The sequence below is a fragment of the Pantherophis guttatus genome, chromosome 3, assembly GCF_059756535.1.
Source record: "Pantherophis guttatus breed Tessera chromosome 3, ASM5975653v1, whole genome shotgun sequence".
Lineage (NCBI taxonomy): Eukaryota > Metazoa > Chordata > Lepidosauria > Squamata > Colubridae > Pantherophis > Pantherophis guttatus.
Window position 1 is genome coordinate 144,094,825 of NC_142065.1, and position 20,954 is coordinate 144,115,778.

The 20,954-nt window shown below is 38.7% G+C and overlaps 1 protein-coding gene across 2 annotated transcripts in view; it reads right to left on the minus strand.

Annotated features, from left to right (window-relative positions):
* The window catches only part of SLC22A23 (solute carrier family 22 member 23), a 98,634-nt gene that overhangs the window by 23,997 nt on the left and 53,683 nt on the right, over positions 1 to 20,954 (minus strand). For both annotated transcript variants that reach the window (XM_034429079.3, XM_034429078.3), the window contains exons 4-5: positions 3,120 to 3,288; positions 2,101 to 2,228 (exon numbers count right to left, since the gene is read on the minus strand). In XM_034429079.3, coding sequence (XP_034284970.1) covers positions 2,101 to 2,228; positions 3,120 to 3,288 — 297 coding nt within the window. The remainder of the gene's footprint in view (positions 1 to 2,100; positions 2,229 to 3,119; positions 3,289 to 20,954) is intronic.

Below are 20,954 nucleotides of genomic sequence, written 5' to 3' on the forward strand. Positions count from 1 at the left end.
TAGGATCGCCAACATGATTGCCAATGTCCGATAACGGATATGGCACAAAAAGAAGGAGCAAAACACAGCAGTTCCAGCATTCAGATGTCAGATCATCTGGAACATCATAAATGTCACTTTTGCTGCGTAAAAAAGGGCATTATATGCATGTAATAAATAAGGATAACACAGAGATGTTCTAGGGCAGAAGTGTGGAACTATGACCCGTTTCTGATTTGTGGACTTCAATTCCCAGAATTCCTGAGCCAGCCATGCTGGGAGTTGAAGTCCACAGGTAATAGAAGTACCTTAGTTCCCCAACCTTGCTATACGGTATACATTTGCTATTGAAACTGATATCTCCTTATTGGTTCAAATAGATAATCCAAATACACTGTATCAGAGCACAGCACAAATCACTCTACCTATTACATTTAGGAGAGTCCATTGTGTATTTACTTTTTATTCTAAAGCAGCCAATGGTAATGTGGCTACAAATTCGCTTTTATAGACATCCAGCTGGTCACCTGATTCAGAAGCATACTTCTCCCAAAATCCAGTTCAAGGCAGCACACAAAATGTGAATTAAAGGGAACACAAGGGTCAAATTACAATAGAGAACAAGGTCATTTAAGTGACAAGTGCTGTTCTATATTTCACAGTACGGAACAAAATATCAAGCTGAGATACATATGGCATTTGGTGGGAAGGAAACTAAAGTATATTGATAGGGAGGTTTGGACAAGATGATGCTTCTTCTATTGTAATTCTTGAATCTGCTATACACATTTCAGTTTGGATAATCAGAGACGAAGTAACTTTCTGGGATAAATGAACATTATAGTCAATGATTTCTAAAATTCTGCTGTGCAAAAATGAACAAAGTTACCATCTGCAGTTGTCCAAATATTTTGAGGTCAGCATTCCTTGGCCACCATCTTGAGCAAAGAACCCATTGCCACAAAATGATATTCCTAGTTTGTTTGTTCTCTTGTCTCTTTCTGGCTTTCTAAGATACTTTTTCCTAATGGTTGTTCTCTCAGTACATTTAATTAACTTAGGAAGAATGAGAGACATTTTCTGTAAAATCTATTGTGAAAATGTGCTTTCTTGACATATTTGTCCTTGACAAACTCATGTGCACACAGGAAAGCACTTAACATATGGACTTTTGAGATAGTTTAAAGAAAAAAAAAGTGTTGTGATAAGAACAAAAAGGAGAGAGAGGGAGACAGAGATGAAAAAGAACACAAATTTATTTGGTACAACTACAGAAACAGATGTGTCCTGTTTTCTAATATTAGCTAAACAAAACTTGCAAGAGGTAAGATAGTGGTATATCTCTGCTAATGTTGTGTGCATAGATAGTTTAAGCCTTTAGACCTGTGAAGCTGTTGATTGTTCTTTCTTGGAAGTAATGTACACAGCTCATTTAGAGGATTATAGGTAGTCCTCTACTTACAACAGTTTATTTAGTGACCGTTCAAAGTTACCGCAGCATTGAAAAAGTGATTTATGACTATTTTTCACATTTACAACCATTGCAGCATCCCTATGGTCACATGATCAAAATTCAGACGCTTGGCAACTGACTCATATTTATGACAGTTGCAGTGTCCCAGGGTCAAGTGATCACCTTTTGCGACCTTCTGACAAGCAAAGTCAATGGGGAAGCCAGATTCACTTAACAAATGTCTTAATAAATTAACAACTGCAGTGATTCCCTTAACAAGTGTAGCAAGAAAGGTCATAAAATGGGGCAAAATTAACATCTGTCTCGCTTACCAACAGAAATTTTGGACTCCAATGTGGTCATAAATCAAGGACTACCTGTTATTCCAAAATAATTTAGTTCTTAGTATGAATGAAATTTGAATTGAATTGAGTTGAAATGAAATGAATTTACCTCATATTTAGATATGGAACTTAACTGAAGGGCAAAAATTTCTCCTGTGAACCAAATAATTCTTTTCACCATTTTGTTGGTTAAATAATCTGAAGGAAAATAGCACGAGTTTGGTAACCAATTTTTTTCCCAAAGCAAAATTGCAATTTTTAATCCACAATCTATAAAACCATCTTTGTGTACTTTCACTGTCCACTTCCCATAGCTTCACTTACCAGTCATCACTCCCTTAATATCACACTCCGTGCTCATCCTATTCCTGTGAGTCAGACGAAGGATGAGCTTCTTTGCAGCTTCAAACTGCTGTGTGGCCATCAGCCAGCGAAGAGATTCTGGGAAAATACTTCAAAGAGGGAGAATGTGTTAGTGAAGATTCTTAAAGGGTCGCTAGCCTTTATTTTTAAAAAAAGTTTTTAATAGCATCTTCTTTTTCTGTCTGGATGTATTTTGTTTTCTTTTTTTAATTGAACTATGAGTAATAAATATTATCAGGTAGCTAAATTAACCCAAATCCAAGATGCATAAAGAAAAAAGATACTAAATAAAAATATTAAATAAATACTAAATAGAAACTAAATAAAAAAAATCTACTAAAAATTAAGTAGAGAAACAGGTACTACACATGTACTTACCATACATTAAAGTATTATCCTGTTGTGATCTACTGTTATTGAGGTAAACCATAAAAATATGGTTGATAGAAATATGGTTCCTGTCTCTGTTGTCTCATTAGTTTAACTTTGCCTGTGATTTAAAGACCACAGCTGGAAGATAAATGGTGGAGGAAAAAAGATGGCACTTGCTCCTCCCACTATTTCGCTCAGTTTCCATATAAAGAGTGTCATGCAGTGGTGGTATTCAAAATTTTTTACTACTGGTTCTGTGGATGTGGCTTGGTGGGCGTAGCAGGGGAAGGATACTGTAAAATCTCCATTCCCACCCCACTCCAGGGGAAGGTTACTGAAAAATCCCCATTTCCTCCCGATCAGCTGGGAGTCAGGAGGCAGAGAATAGATGGGGGAGGGGCCAGTCAGAGGTGGTATTTACCGGTTCTCCGAACTACTCAAAATTTCCACTACCGGTTCTCCAGAACTGGTCAGAACCTGCTGAATACCACCTCTGGTGTCATGGAAATTTATGATCAAACACCTCATTTCTCTCATAGCATTTGGCTCCAAACATTCGCCTGTTACTAATGAACCCCTTCTGAAAGTAAAGAATCGCAGATACTTACAACCAGTACAGTAACATCAGCAGGAAAGGGCAGATGATCACGGCTTGGAGAATTTGCCAGTCCTTGCAGAGGGCAGCCAACCCTGGCATCAGGAACTGTCCTGCCATTGCTACAAAGCTTGCTATCATTGTGATCATGAAACGTTGGTTAGGAGGGCAGAGCTCTATCCCTGAAAAATAGAAAGAACATTTTTGAGAGCAATAGCAATCAAAAAGGAAAAAAAAGGACAAAATCTTCACAACAGTCACTCTCAAGTACTTATGAAAATAACTCTACATTCAGAGAGGATACAATAATTCCTATTTGAAATATTCTACACCACAAATTTTATTTCAGGGCATGAGAAAAAACCGTAAAGTTACTCAGCTGCTGCCCTGAACCTCTCTCAGAGTGACAGTCTGCATTTTACAATTTATTTGCATGAATGCAGGTGTAAAAAAGGAAAAGGGGCCACTGAAGCACCCGCTGCCTAGACACTGTAAAAGATGACACTGAGATGACCATGGCGGATCTGAAGGAGGCAGTGCAAGACAGAGGGGCATGGAGAGTGGTGATCCATAGAGTGGCGGACAGTCGGCCATGACTGAATGTCTGTCAGCATTGATGATGATGATAGGTGTTAATAATAGTTAATCACATCAAAACCAGTTAGACTTGACTTAACCAAGAGTCACTGTTTTCAATCAAATTAGTCATAATCTTCTCACTTGGATCCAGACTATCTTTACCACAGGAAAAAAAGTAATTTGTTTTTGGTTTTTGGTTTTTAATAGCCACCACAAATACCAAATATTTGCTTGGCATCATAAGATACCTATTCCCATTTGATCATCCCAGAAAATCGTTAGTGGCATGAATATTTGGCTGTCAACAAGTAAACATTTGGATGTACCATAGTTCACCAAATTAAATGGCACCCAACATATTTAGAAAATATTTCTACTCTGTGTTTTGGAAACACAGTTGAAGGCATTATTTTGCTCTAGACCTTATCAGTCAGACTGTATTGAAAGATAACACTGGCTTTAAAAAAAAACACAATTGTTTCCAGTTTAAAATATTGATGGTTCTTCCAAGCTCAACTGTTATTCAGTTTGGCTGCACTGTTATTTATTCTTCACAAAAGAGAAAAAAAAATCTACAAATATAATATATGCACAGTTGTTTCTGCTACCAGCAGGGAACAACAAGAAAGAGCTGTATTGTCCATTCTGCTTATAATAAGATGCATGTAAACGGTCTTGGATGGAAAAGATTGCTCACACATGCTGCAGTGCAAAGCAGCATAAAGGATTGGTTGGCATTCATTCTTTGATTTTATTTTTTCCCCTTTGATAAAAAAAGAAAAAGAAATGTAAAAGGGGGGAAAAAAACCGAAATCAAAGAAAGCCAAGCAATCTCACACTGCTTTGTAACAAAAACACAGGAGGAATGTAATAGTATTCAATAAATTATTCCAAATTAGTTTACGAATGAAGGCAAATATACATGTCCAAAGATAATGTTGCAAGATTGAATCTGGATCAGTCACTGGGACCAGAGATTTACTCTTCCGAGCTTTTGGACTCATGCTGGAGCCATCTTCAGATAACTTCTCTCTACTGGAATATGTGCTTTGGGCTATCCTGTGAGTCATATTTATGTGGTGCCTTCCTACTGGCTGATTGGTGTGTTGATGTCTGGCGATTGCTGTTGTTTCTTCATGCTGCCAAGCCCTCAGCTCCTAAGTACTTGATAACTTAGGAGCCAAGGGTTTAGCAACAGAAGGAAACAACAGCCAATCACCAGCTATCAACACATGATACGTACATCTCTGACTGGAGTTAAAAATTCAGCCTGTATTTAATATATTTTGTCAGTTTTTCCACAAAGGTACAGATTGGAGGCACCCAAAATTTGAGGCACCCAAAATATTTCTTGGAAGTCACATACCGACTCCCCTCACCCTCCCCTCATATTAATTTTTCTTTTTAATAGCCAGACCTATTTCCTCCTGGCTAGTCTGTTCCTTGGGAAAAGGTATCACTAAAACACTAAGTGTCTGAGAAAATAATTCTATCAAACCAATTTATATGACAACCATTTTTAGATTTTGGGTAGAGTTTTCAGCCCTTGATATTAATTGGCTTGGCGATATTGTATTTCAGCAAATAGGATTGGTTATAATGGTACAATAAAGCCAGATCAATCAGGATGGCTAAATATGACATCATTAAGTCAATTCAAACTGAGAAGAAACATTGCCTTACTTTGAAGGAATGTGAGTTAGGAGGAAGGAGAATACAGTAAATGACATTTGGGCATCTGTGATATTTTGGTTCTTATTGCACTCTCAACTGAAGGAAATCAGGATAAACATTTTATTTTATTTTTTAAAAAAGGATAAAAAGGATGTGTGTGTGTGTGTGTGTGTTTGTGTGTGAGTGTGTATGTTCCAGCATAACTCAGGAACACCTTGAGCAATTTCAACCAAACTTGATACACAGATGACTTACTCTCTGGAAAAAAAACACTGTGGGAGTAAGACACCCCTAACACCCCTCGGGGTGTATATGTATGTGTGTGTGTATTGATGTATATAAGCAGGGGTGAAATGCTCTCGGTTCGGACCGGATCGCCTGATCCGGTAGCGATGGTGGCGGGTGGTTCGGAGAACCAGTACCAAAAATCCCTGCCCCCCCCATGCCCAGTTGAGCTGCGCCATCATCAGAGGCTTTTTTTTAATTTTTAAAAGCATTTTTTCTACAACCTCTTCGGCCAAAGACGTTGTTAAAAAAATGCTTTTAAAAGGTAAAAAAAAGCCTCTGATAATCCCAGCTGAGTTGCCAGATCGTCAGAGGCTTTTTTTTTTACTTTTAAAAGCATTTTTTTTCTACAACCTCTTCAGCCGAAGAGGTTGTAAAAAAAATGCTTTTAAAAGCCTCTGACGATCCCAGCTGAGTTGCCTGATCGTGAGAGGCTTTTATTTCTTTTACAAACATTTATTTTACAACCTCTTCGGTTGAAGAGGTTGTAAAAAAAAAAGCCTTTAAAAGCCTCTGACAATCCCAGCTGAGCTGCGCAATCATCAGAGGCTTTTTAAAAAAACTTTTAAAAGCATTTTTTCGGCCAAAGAGGTTGTAGAAAAAAATGCTTTAAAAAAAAAAAGCCTCTGATGATTGCACGGCTCAGCTGGGCATGGGGGTGGGGGCAGGGATTTTTGCTACCGGTTCTCTGAACCACCTGCCACCATGGCTACCGGATCGGGCGATCCAGGCCGAACTGGGAGCATTTCACCCTGATGGAGGCGTGTCAGCCAAGGAGAATAGTCAGTGGAGAATCGCCCAAGGGAGGAACCCTGGAGGAGAAGGAGTGGTGGCCAAAGGTATGAGACAAAAAGTCCCATTCTGGTACAGGATAGTGTCTCTATGGCATGCATGCATTATTTCGGTGGGGAATACCTAGCTGATATTAACTTCTATTATTCACTTTTGGTAAGGAACAGGACTGTCATCCCAATGTGAATCTTGTATTTGGCATCACTGATATTTCCTCTGTTTCATGATTACTACCATCATCTACTTTAGCCAGCCTGATATTTCTACAACCTGTAGCTATTTACTTAGTAATAGTAGGTTCATAAACTAAACTTCCAAGTTACCGTATATTGCTCTAGGGAAATCACAGAACTGAGCTGTCACAGTTTCCTTTGCAGGATCTCATTTTCTCACTGCTACATTCTAAACGAACAACCTCCATCAAATTACAACAAGAAAGCATCCACCTATTAAATGTATCACGGGAGCAACTAAGATCCTGTATTTCCCACTTCGATTTGACTCGGATGAAATATGACAGCTGCTTTCTGAATCCTGGGAAACATAAACTGTCTTCAGGGGTTACAATATTGCTTCAGCTCCATCTCCTCAATCTTATCTATTCTGTGCTGACACAGGAAGTCTAAAATCACACGGTAAACAGGTTCGGCTGAACTCGGTTGCAAAATTTAATATATATTTAAATCTAGACAAGATGCTAGAGAGCAGGATCATGCTCAGCTAAACATTGGTCTTTTGATCATTCGGGCAATCTAGAAGAGTCAAAGGAGGAGGACAGGAGGTACAAGTAGTCCTCAACTTACAACAGTTCGTTTAGTGACTGTTCGAAGTTACAATGGCACTGAAAAAATTTGACTTAGACCGTTTTTCACAATTATGATCTTTGCAGCATCCTTATGATCATCTGATCAAAATTCAGATGCTTGGCAATTGGTTTATATTTACGACTGTTGCTGTGTCCCAAGATTATGTGATCCCTTTTTGCAACCTTCTGATGAGCAAAGTCAATGGGGACGCCAGGTTCACTTAACAAACTGTTTATTAACAACTGTTTATTAACTTACAACCTACAGTGATTCACTTAACAACTGTGGCAAGAAAGGTTGAGGCAAAACTCACTTAACAAAATAAATTTTGGGCTCAATGGTGGACATAAGTTGAGGACTACCTGTATTACAAACTACAATTCCCTAATGCTTTATTTAAAATGGTTTGTGGTAAAAAAGTAAGAGAGGAAAAGATGGAAAGAAGATATCAGAAACCATAGAGTTATTAGTAGGCAAATTAGTCAAATAAAACCATGCTAGACTTTGCACAGCAAAGAGAAGGTAATTATAATAAAATGTTTCTCAAAATAGACCTGGATTATCATCAGCACTATTAATTTATTACTGCAATTTTCTCTCTAACATTTTACATTCCGTTTCTAGTCACACTTTCATTCTTACAATAATACCCACTATTTTTAGCAGCAAGCTACTAAACACACACCTCCCTTTCCCTATCCATGATACCTTAATCAGAGCTTTCTGATTTTATTCCAAGGGGAAATAATATTCAAGCTATTAGGTACATATTTTGCCCAACTCAAAAAGACTCCCCTCTCCCCCCCACAATTTCTATTCTTGCCAGCAAAATAAAATTCTGTCTGGCAATATGCAGGTATAAGAAGTTCTAAATATAGAGTTATTAATTGGAGCATTTGAATTTTAGACCAAAATGCCAGTTGCTTGAAGTTTTTTTCTTGTGTTGTACATGCACAGAAAGAGAACATAGCGGCTGACTCAGGAGCTTTTAGCGGCTTTTATTAAAACATAAGTCTTGATTTCTGTCTCAAAAATAAAAGCAAATTCAACTAATAAAACGAGGGAATTGAACAAACCTCCTTATGGATAGATAGATCTATCTATCACTATCAGAAGGAAGGAAAGCATCTATTGACTGCAAAGATCTGGACAAACAGTATGTGGCAGCAAAGAGTTAACATTTTGGCATCTCTTTGCTGCTGTGTAGTGGTCAATTGGATTTCTGTAGACTATCACTTTGGTAAACAAGATACAGTATAGTTCTGAAACAGAGCTATTAATTTGATCACACATTTGAGATAGTTCGTTGGCTGTTGCATTCTGCTATATTGATTTGCACACAAAAAGAACAGTGAAAGAGACAGGTAGGTATGAAATCAGAACACCAGACAGATTTCATACTACGGATGTAAGCTAACCTACTGTAAAATAGCTTGGTTTTCTGTGCTCCTAATCTATGCAATACATAAGGTCACCTGAAGGCCAAAATAATTTATAATTTAACTGTATCACATCAGCAGCTTTCTAGTTTGAACATGTCTTCTTTCTGTCTTCCAGTTTCTGGTAAGGATAAGATGAGAGAACTTGATTCTATTAGTAAGGATAACCTCCAACATGGTTATCCTTAAATGTAAATAGGGATTCTGGTATACTTTTAAAGAACTTCTGCTCTCAGATATGTTTAAGGAAACCACATATTTGCCCTTATTATGTTAAATGTTGCTACTGCTTTTTTCAATCTATCCAGCATTGGATATTGGAGCAGAGTGTGTTAGTAAATTGAGCATGCAAGTTAAGATTAAGCATATTTTAAAAGAATGGCAATAGAGTAGAATAGAATAGAATAGAACAGAACAGAACAGAACGCTTAGCTTGCAATAAATTTAAGGGTCCTGAATGGAGAAAAAACATCTCAGAGAAATTCAGAAATATGTATTGTTTATGGAGATATAAATTTTGTTTTAATCTAGTTTACTCGCCACATGAAGGGCTAAAAAGTGGCAGAAATGGATGGGTTGGTATGATCCTCCAACAATGTCCGTGGTTTGTGATGGCCCTGACTGTGTGTGTGTTTTTTTTTTAAATCTACTCTTGTGAAGGGAAAAGAAGAAGAAAGGAAGGAAGCTACAGACTTTTGGTCTATTTTGCACCAGCTGGGGGAGCTAAAAAAACCGGCTGGCAGAAAACTGATCAAGCCATCGTGTTCATGCCATTTGGTGCAAGAGGATAGATCAGCAGGAATGGAGAGGAGATGACTCAATAGTGATGTCATGAGATATCAATAATGATGTCATGAGACCACGATCGAATATTCATTCTTGGTCATATTGCAAAGATAAAATGTCTGGGTTTTATTACAGATGAGGGAGGTGTGTTCTATAGCACCAGCAGGTAAAATGCTTTAATCTAATCCTATTCCTGACACATTGCTGACTATATGGGGTCTGAGAGAGTGTCCTTCCTCAGTCCTTTCCCCTGTATGGCCTGTCTATGGAAACATTCTACAGGCTTCTTCTCCACTGAAAAAACCCGAGATATCTTTGAGGAAATAGATTTGGTTTATGGTTCAATGTAAGATATAAATCCAATCAACTATGGTTGATTCATCAAACCGCAAAAAAAAAAAAAAAAAAAAAAAAATCAAACCATATTTTAGCAACATTTGTGAACACAGCTGAAGAAAACACACCTTTTGAAGTTACCTCAGAAGCATCTCAGGCAAATCGGGCCCTGAAAACCTATTTATTTCAACTAGCTGGGCTGGCTTGAGTTTAATTTTAAATTGATTTTAAATTGGGTTGTTTTAATTTACGGCCAAAATATTTAATTATTTTAATACTGTTTTTAAATTTTGTATGCTCTGTTTTTACTTTGGCTGTGCACCGCCCTGAGTCCTTTTTGGAGAAGGGCGGTATAGAAATTTAATTAATAAATAAATAATAAATAAATAAATGATTCTACTGTACCTCTTACAAAAGAGAAGGGAGAATATGAGTCTCTTATAAGGCAAACTACTCCCTCTTGTTTTATTTTCCTTTCTCAGTTTCTTTTTTGATATACACCTTCTGCTGGAACATCTTGTCTTTTAATCTATCTTGCCCTTTACATTCTTAGTGAAAAAAAACACAGGCAGGTGTTATCTCAGTTAAATATTTGCTTGGGGGGTGGGACGGGACAACAACAACAAAGTCCTCTAGTTGCTGTGAACAACTAGAGGAATTATTCCAAAGTAGGTAGCACTTAAATCACTGTTCCAAAATAGAACTTCCGTGCATTCTTGCCTGAGATTCTTGCATATGGAAAAAGTCAGCAAGAATGAATATCTGTCCTAGTGCCAAGGGATGGGGTGGGGGTAGGGGGTTTATATGGTGGATTTTAAAATATTGTAAGCTACTTTTGTGTGTGTTGGGTGGCCATATGAACTTGTCAAACAAATAAATAATACCCCAGGTCATGCAAACTGTCATTGCTCCTGACATGAGTCCTTCACACAACAAAATTCATGGCCTAAGCAGTGAGTATAGAAAATTTAATATAAGGGAGGAGGGGAAAATCATTTGCACCAAGAAGCACAAGAACGTTCTTAAAAAAAAATAAAATTAGGACAGGAAACTGAACTTCATTCTTTCAGATTCCTCCAACTTTGCATTTAATACCTAAATCCTTGTTAATAAATCAGCAGTGATTTACAAACATTTTGACCTTAGGATCCCTTTACATATTTAAAAATCATTGAGGATCTCAAAACAGTTTTGATATATGTGGGTTGTAATTATTGATATGTACTGTATTAGAAGTTAAAACAGGAAAATGAAAACAAATAATATTTATTATTTGTCTTTGCAGACCCTCCTAGATCTAGAAGGGTCTTCAGGATGTCCAGAGGTCTCCAAATGCTGATAATCCTTGACCTATAGGATTTGGAGCCTACACTTGGATTTCCTCTGAACTTGTAACAACAATAATTTGGACAAACTTTTGAGTTGAAGAAGCCACTAATTCTGAGAATCAGTAATTTAAGTAGACAACGGATAAACAGGAGAAGATCAACTCCTATAGGTAATTACAACTCAGTGCAGGAAAATAAGTCTGTGCTGCCGTTGTTTTTACTCTAGAGCTTGTATTATCAGCTGTTCCTCCTTTCTATAGGAATGTCCCTTCTTTTAGTGAACTTTTTCTTCATTTTCTTCATCCTTTTATAATATTTACAGGATATTAAAGGTATTTATTTTTGTTTTAATAGACTATAGGTTACTTAGAAAACCACAATTGACTGGGTTCACAATTGACTTGGGGAAACCAAAACCAGGTAAATCCATACTGCAGCCTTGATGTGTTTATAGCAAACAACTAAGGGGAAGTGCATCTCAACTCAAAGTATTTGGTAAGCCTCACTGGGACTTCCTTCTGAATATACACTTGCTGGAGTCTTGCCTTGCACCTCTGACATTTCACTAGAACATAAATAAGTTCTTACAGCAGCTAAGCACTTGAAGAGTGTGTGTGAGCAAGACAGTGTCTGTGCTTTTATGGAGGAGGGAATTACATTTCCAGAACAAGTAGGCAACAAATCTGGAGGGAACCTGCCCCCACAACATTTCAAGTATCCATAAATAGTTTTGTGATATTCTATGCCTGTTATGGAATATAAATACAACAAGGAACAAGCCATCTGCCTCACCATGTTTTTTGCCTTTTTATTCTAGATCCAGTTTAGCTTAGCTTGTCCATCTGTGGAGAATTCTTTTTTCTTCCTTGGGCATCTTAAAAAAAACACTATAACAAACCTTGCATCATTCATTTTAATTGCTTTTAATTTCAAATTTTGATTTTATGCATTATTGTAAATCAGTAGTTCTTAAATATTCATATAAGTTCTAGATACTGGGCTAGAACTTATAAACCAGCAGCTATGTGCTCTGCTTTATTTCTTAACAAGATGGTTTCAATGTACAGTAACAGCTCTTACTTATTTACAGTGGTATCTTGGTACTCAACTATTTTAAAACTCATTGAATTTGGTACTCAACACATTTTAATGTAAACATTTTGTCCCAGTACTAATCGTTTGTTTGGTATTCAATGCACAAGCTAGAACTTGTCATTGTTGGCTGCCTTGTGACTTACTACATTATTTATGGGAAAAATTTGTTTGGTACTAATCGTTTTTGGTACTCAAAGTGCTTCCTGGAACAATTAAGGGTGAGTACCACGGTACCACTGTACTATATTTGTAGGATGCTCATTCCTAGAGGCTCTAAGCCAATGATGGTGAACCTATGACATACTGTACAGGTGATATGTTTTCAGTGACATGCCAGATTGCCAGAGTTCACCAACACCCGACAACAACTTTTCTTAAAAGCAATTCAAAAGAGTTGAACTCCCAGCAGGACTCAAAATGCCTCATCAACCCCTAGCACTGCTATTTTCAGTAATATTCCTTGCTCCCAGACTGATTCTAAAAGGCATCTGATAAAATAAAAATGATGGGTAGTTTTGCTTTGCAATGCTTTGTTGGGAAACTCCCCGAGCATCCTGGATGAACATTAAAGGGGATAATGGACATTGTTATTGGTATTTTTCTTATACAAAAGCTCTCTTTCTCACACACCTGTTGCATTTTAAATTGTGCCTAGGTTGGTTTGTTTTTACAAGGATTTTTTAAAATGATGTATACACTTTATTTAGGGTGTTGTATTAGGTACAGGAACATTCTGAGGTTTGTCTTTTTTGAAGCAAAATGCCTCAGAGGTTTTTACGGGTTTAAATATGTGAAGTTTCCGAGAAGCTTACAAACAAGGCAACTGTCTTCCATCTATGATTGGCAGTTTGCTTCTGAAAATTAGAATTCAGTTAAAAATTAGCTAAAATAAGAGCTGTACTAAAACCTCCTGTTGAAAGATAAGATTTAAAATTCTGGAAGCAGCAGAGACCAGCTCAGATTGTTTCAGCAGTGTTCTCTCATCTGATATAATGTCTAGATCTACAAAGAAAATTTAAAACTGGAGGGTCTGGACAATACCAGAATGGAGAAGACTGCTGAAAGCTATCTATAAAAAGATTTTTTAACTGAAATCTTAGGGGAAAAAAGTATTTTTGTACAATCATTATAGTTGTAGACAGGTGGGAGCTCTTTGTACCATCTGTATAATTACGTTCAACCTGTGATTCCTATAGAAGTTATTCCTGTCTAGAGGTTGAACAATACAGGAATGAAGTACTTATCCTATAATTCTTCCTGGCAACACTGAATTCCTGGCATCTGGAAAGCATAAATTAAACACCAACATATGGTATCAATAAACAATATATCAAAGTACTATTTTCTGCTTATGATCTTGCTATTCCTTCCATTATTAGAATTATCAATAAAACACACTCTTTTGCAGACTCCTTTAAAAAAAATATCCTTTCCTTAAAAAAAAAAGTAGTACAAATATCTACAAATAAGAGAAATTGATATCCAAGTAAACAGACTTATGACAAAGCCTAAAGCAGGCTATAAAATAATATACAATCAGTTTTTAGTAGGCTTTGAATCAGGGGAATCTAGCAAACCACACTGTGATTACTATGTCATAAATTTTAGCACACTGCACAAATCAAATCTATGTCTTTCATTAGTAATAGCAATAGCCCTTAGACTTATATACCACTTCATAGTGCTTTACAGCCCTCTCTATGTGGTTTACAGAGGCAGTATATTGCCCCCAACAATCTGGGTCCTCGTTTTACCAACCTCAGAAGGATGGAAGGCTGAGTCAACCTTGAGCCAGTCAGGATTGAACTCCTGGCAGTGGAATGTAGAGTTAGCCTGTAATATTGCATTCTAACTACTGCACCACCATGGCTCCATTATTTAACATTTTATTTTATTAATCCCTGGCTTATTAATCTCATAACAAGCATTGAAACTAGGGACTGTTCTTCAGAATTATATGCCGATAAAACAAATGGCAATGAAAACAAAAAATTCAGTAACGTTTAGGCTACCTGAGGAACCATCTCACTCCAATGGGACCACCTCGCCCAACCTGTGCTAGCAGAAGGGGCATGCTGCAGGCCCCATCAGTCAAAGAACTTCAGTGGGTGGGGTCCAGGTAAAGAGCCTTTTTTGCTGTGGTCCTGCCCTTTGAAACATCATGCCCCCCCCGCCCCCAAGGTGAGATCTGTTTCCATCCTTCTGACCTTCCATAAGGGTCTGAAGCAGAGGTGGGTTTCAGCAGGTTCTGGAGAACCGGTAACGGAAATTTTCAGTAGTTCGAAGAACCGGTAAAAAAATTCTGACTGGCCCCGCCCCCATCTATTCTCTGCCTCCCAAGTCCCAGCTGATCGGGAGGAAATGGGGATTTTGCAGCAACCTTCCCCTGGAGTGGGGTGGGAATGGAGATTTTACAGTATCCTTTCCCTGCCATGCCCACCATGTCACACCCACCAAGCCACGCCCACAGAACCGGTAATAAAAAAATTTGAAACCCACCACTGGTCTGAAGTCCTGGCTTTGCCAGCTGCCTGGGGGGGTGGGGGGTGGGTGCCATGCTGGAACTGGTTGACGCATTAAAAGAAGACACCACCTTTTCCTCCTGCGCATCTTGTTCCCTTTCTCCTTATCTCTTTAATTGAATCTTTACTATTATTAGAAATATTTATTCTTCATGGTTTTACTGGCTTTTATTGTTGTAAGCCTTCCAGAGTCACCGGAAAGCCAGATGGGCATCAAAATAGCTAATAAATAAATAAGTATACTCTCAATTTCCAAATTCTCCCAAGGGCTCCAATAGCCCAGTGGATTAAGGGAGCTTGCTATAGACTTTCCTAATAAAATGCCTTCCAGGTACATTGGAAATACAATATCTTGAATATTCAGCCAGAAATGCATCTAAATGTCACAAGGCTGCATTAAATATTGGAAATTGAACTAAACAGCAGTGCTCTAATCATAGCATCTTTAATACTGGCAAACAATCATGACCTCACAAAGAAATATCTGTAATATTTCTGAGAAAGCATTCTAGGAGCACAAAATGTATGGCTTATCATGATTTTCACAACTCTGGAGTTTGGCAGAGCTCAGATTGTGCATTTTACTATTAAAAAACCTGACCTTCAGTAATTCACATCCCCTTTTTCGGATGCAACCATCAACATGCCATAAAATGTTTATTACTATCCCAAAAATGATTAAGTAACACATTTCTTTTCAATAAGAAGTAACCATAAGGAGTCCTCAATGTATGACCACAACTAAGCCTGACATTTTGGTCATAAGTGATTTGGTCATTAAACAGGTCACCATGTGACTTGACTTAATTTTACAACCGTTTTTACAGTGATTGTTAAGTGAATCATTGCGCCCAAAATTCTGTTGTTAAGTGAGAGATTTGTTAAGTGAGTTTTGACCCATTTTACGACCTTTCTTGCCACAGTTGTTAAGTGAATCACTGCAGTTGATAAGGTAGTAAACCAATTATTAAGTGACTCTGGCTTCCACATTGACTTTGCTTGTCAAGGGGAACAAATGATTCCGGGACATGGCAACCCCCATAAGTATGAACTGGTTGCCAAGCGTCTGAATTTTGATCACATGATCATGAGGATACTGCAAAGGTTGTAACTGTGAAAAACAGTCTTAAGTCACTTTTTTCAATGCCGTTGTAACTTTGAATGGTCACTAAACAAACTGTTGTAAGTCGAGAACTACCTGTATTGTATCTTAAAAGTACCCAGATTAATTATATCTGCTTTTCTATTTCGGATAAGGTATAAATTTAGATCTATAGCTATTTGAATTCATATTTGAAAAGCTAAAGGAAAAAATCCCTAGGATCAGCTAGAACGGTAGCAACAGTGGACTATATGAAAAAATAAATTACCTTCAATAGTCAAAATCTTACCATCATATCTTAACAAGTAGCTATACAGGCAGTTCCTTGACTTATGACCGGTTGTTTAATGAATATTTGCAATTATAACCAGTCTTCTAAACCTTTCAGGTGTTCGCTAGCTTTTTCCCTTCTGGAAGGGAGGGAAAAACATGGCCCAGCCTTCTCCCCACCACACTATGCCCAGGAAGCCTGAACCAGTGGTGAAATTCAAATTTTTTTACTACCGGTTCTGTGGGTGTGGCTTGATGGGTGTGGTGCAGTGGTGGGTTCCTCCCGGTTTGGCCGAACCGGTAGCGGTGACGATATGTCGTCACCGAACCGGTTCTCTTTGTTCGGGAGCTGGGCCCTCCCGCCCCCCTCCGCCCCCCCTGCGTTATTACCTTTTATTTGGCCCCACCCCCAATCTATTGCTGCCTCCCGAGTCACAGCTGATCGGCTAGAAGGAAAAAAACTGTTTAAACTCTTGCCGCGGGGCTTCAAAGGGCCACCCTACAGCTGATCAGTGTTAAAAGGCAGTGTGGTGGTAGACCGGTGCCTCCAAAAACAAATGAGTAGACTGGTGCCTCCAAAAACAAATGGGTAGACCGGTGCCTCCAAAAATCAATGAGTAGACCGGTGCCTCCAAAAACAAATGGGTAGACCGATGCCTCCAAAAACAAATGAGTAGACTGGTACAGCTCTGCAAGCAGTTAAAAGCCTGGTAGACCAGTACCTCTGCTAAATCCTAAAGAATTGTCACATGATCATCAAGCCATGCCCACAAAATAAGCCACGCCCACAGAACCGGTAGTAAAAAAATTTAGAACCCACCCCTGGTGTGGTGTGGCTTGGTGGGCGTGGCAGGGGAAGGATACTGCAAAATCTCCATTCCCTCCCCACTCCTGAGGGAGAGATACTTCAAAATCTCCATTCCTTCTCCACTTCTGGGGGAAGGATATTGCAAAATCTCCATTCCCACTCCACTCTGGGGCCAGCCAGTGGTGGTATTTGCCAGTTCTCCGAACTGCTCAAAATTTCCGCTACTGATTCTCCAGAACCTGTCAGAACCTGCTGGATTTCATCCCTGGCCTGAACCCTTTTTCCTGGTGCCCCATTTAAGGACCCATACATTTAATGACAATGGGAAGAGCCAGGATTGTGGTTATTAAGCAAAGGGGGTCACATGGTGACTGCTTCACTCAACTATCAACATCCTGGACTTCCTATATCCTATAGATGTATTTATCTATCTGGCGTTTCTAAAGATATTTTAGAATTCCAGCGGCAAGGATTTTCTACCAGCATGGCCTATAATCTTTACTAAAATATTCTTTCCTATAGCTTAGTGAGGATCCAGAGAATTTGATCGCTCCTCACATCCTATTCTGAAGTATATCTGCTATTTAAGAAGAAAAACCTGGATGTGAGAAACTCCCCAAGCAATTCAATGAACAAATAATCAATCAGAGTGTATTTTCTTGGTGCTTGGCAGAGACTAGAAGACACATAAACAAATTGAAATGCTCTTACTGTTTTATTTCCAGCTACCCAAACGAAAGAATTTTAAGAGTGGCCTAAAAAGTTATGCTTCTATAGCTCCCATCTTGACTGAATTACTAATGTACACAATATTTCATCCTTCTCCCAAGTTTTCAGAAAACAGCATAGCTTGTAAAGCCAACAGAAAATCTCAGCTAGTTCTTTGACACTGCTGCATATAAAATATTCCCACTGTGTAAATTTTTGGGAATGGAAATGATCCATTCCACCCCACTCATCTTCTCTGATATGCCTCAATTAATTACACAGTCCCACTGATGCTTCAGTAATGTTGCAGCTTTTTTCATAATGAAGGGCCGGGATTTTGTCATTTAAATTCAGCTTCACAAAGATTACTGTACTTCTCATTCCAAGCTCATAGCTGTTTGACATGCCAGAATGCACACCAGCATTCTGCAATTTGGTTCTAAGATGATAAGCAAGTAAGGTGGAGAAAGTCATACAAGGCCGGTTCTGGTATATTTTTGGGGGGGAAATTGCTACATTTAAGTACAGGTAGTCCTCGACTTACAACCGTGATTGAGCCCAACATTTCTGTTGCTAAGCAAGACAGTTAAGTGACTTTCACCCCATTTCATGACCTACCTTGTTGTTAAGTGAATCACTGCAATTAGTAATATGCCTTCCCCATTGACAGACAGTGTGCCTCAATATTTGTCCAGAAATTTTAAGTTGGACATCTTTTGTGATAAGGTCCAATGCCAAAATTACAAGGGACGCTGATCAGCCATACTCCTGTTTAAAATTATCCTAGACCTGCGATGGAGAACCTTTTCCAGACCGAGTGCCCAAAGCATGCCCTAATCCCCAAAATGCAATGTGCATGCGCCCCCTCGCATGGCCCCCCCTGCGCATGTGCACGTGCTCCCCGCATGTGCCCCGCCTCTGCGCATGCGCGGCAGAAACCCAATGACCAGCTGGCCAGTGGGAGGCACATGCACATGCATGGCGGACCTGAACTGGGGTGACAGCTCGCATGCCCACAGAGAGGACGCTGTATGCCACCTGTGGCACGTGTGCCATAGGTTCGCCATCACAGTCCTGGACAATTAGCTCAATCACACAGTCATTGAAAATTCTTGTTTGCAAATTAGTCAATTTACTCACCTAAATATCTCCCTAATAGATACTAATGGCCTGTATCAGGTGCTTTGAGCCAGGTTAATAGGACACAGTACTTAATGATTTAGAGGGGGTGAATCAAGTGCTATTCATCCAACGCCATCAACTTTTGAGAAGATCACATCGGACAAATGGTATCTCAGAGAGGGAATATTACTCAGACTTAGTTCTTAAATTTATGGAGATTTCTTAGTTGAGGATCTCTTTCTTGGAATAATTTCTTAGGGAATAATCATTATTTTCAGAAATGTTGCTAGATAATCTGCATAAATAACAACCATGTAATTAAAGTGACTGAAATTAATTTGGGGGTGGGGAAACAAATCTGCAAGAATCCATATAATCAGTATTTAAAATATATGAACAAGCAAAAGTTTAGAACCGTCTGGCACAGTTTATATTGTAACACGTTGGAGGGCCTCATGTGCTTTCTTCAGAAGGAGTGGGGGTGGGATAATGACAGAGCTGAGTGTTTTCTTATTTCTGTGGTTCTAACAGGAGATAAACAGAGCTTAAGGTAAGGTGAAGATCTTCAAGATTGAAGGTTTCTGAAGAAACCGGTCTGATTGCTTTCCCCTACTCTTTTCTAAGGATAGACCTTTTTGATTCCAGATGAAACCTCAAATGACCTATGTAACTAAGAATTCTTATTTGATTTCAGTGACGTTTGTTTTCATAACCTAATGCCATAAGAAATGTGACAGAACAAAGCAAATTTATGACCCATACTGTTCTGCCCCAGCTACGGACCACAAAGAACACAGCACACACAAAGTCCGTACAAACCTTAGTTTACTAATTAAGGACTACTAATGAGCTTTCTTAGTAATTGTTCAAACACAAGTATAGTTTAAATCAGTCTTTTCTGAACAAGGGCTGTTAATTTAACTTCATTAACAGCCGACAAGAGTCCAAAAAATAATAACTCAATTCTGAGGTACAGTCTTTCAGTTAACCATAAGCTTACTGTGGTTGGCAGAATGCCCAGAAGCAATTTGCAGGAAAAATGATAAGAGAGAAGCATGAGCCCATTAGACGTTTCTGGAGTCAATACCCGAAGGTATATGAAGGAAGCTGTTTTCTGCAAATTGCCTCAGTCGTCATCATCCCTTAAATAGGCTAGGGGAGTGGCCAATTAGCCCCAAGCCTTACTCTCGAGGAGACCTCCTCCTGAGGAACCATTCCTGCCTTTTGGCAGCTCTGCGCGCCCATGCATTGAGAAGAAGCTCCTCCTCTTCTTCCTCTTCATTTATGGGAGCTTTTGGAGGTTCTGAAGGCCCTGGCTGAATCCCCGCCTCTGGCACCAACTCTTCTCCAGCCCCCTCATTGTCTGACTCGGGTGCCAGCTGCACAGGCTGCTGGCGAATCACCACACCAACCTCCTCGCTGTCGGAATCAGCTACCAGCTGCACAGGCCGCTGGAGGGCCACAACACATGATTGGGCAAAGAACAAATGTTAACACAGCACACCGACATCTGCAGCCTCAAACTACTTTGTTACTTTACAGGAGATCGTATTAAAGCTCATATAAAATTTATCAATTATTCTGTGTGTGTGTGTGTGAGAGAGAGAGAGAGAGAGAAAGAGAGGGAGGGAGGAGGAGAATGAGAGAGAGTGAGAGAGAAGAAAGAGTGAGTGAGAGAGAAATCCAAGTGTTTGAATTATTATGTCTATAAGTTATCATACAATACTGGAGACTTAAAAGAGAAAATTGCTTTCTGTAATTTCCTACATGCAGGGTGTTCTGAAAAATACAAGTCCATTTGAATTATTATATTAAAAAGATCCTCTCATACAGCCAACTTATGAAAATATGACACAAAGACATGTTTCACTTTCCTATTCTAGAGAGCATCAACTATGACTTTAGTTGATTGAACTTAGAAAAAGTTCAATCAATTTAAAATAGTCACAGAAAACTCCATTCAGTCAATATTAGAAATACGTAAAGCCCAAGCTCATATATGAATGAAATTCTGTGCGTTAATCTAACAGACTGTCTCTCCAACAAATACCGATTGCTATTGTTTCCAAATCATAGGTATGTGGAAGTCCTCGGTCAGCAGCACCATATGAATAACATGTCCATGACTGAGGTCCACTTGGTCAACAGACTGCGGAAGGCTATGTAGTTATAACACTACATACTCTGTATATAGTT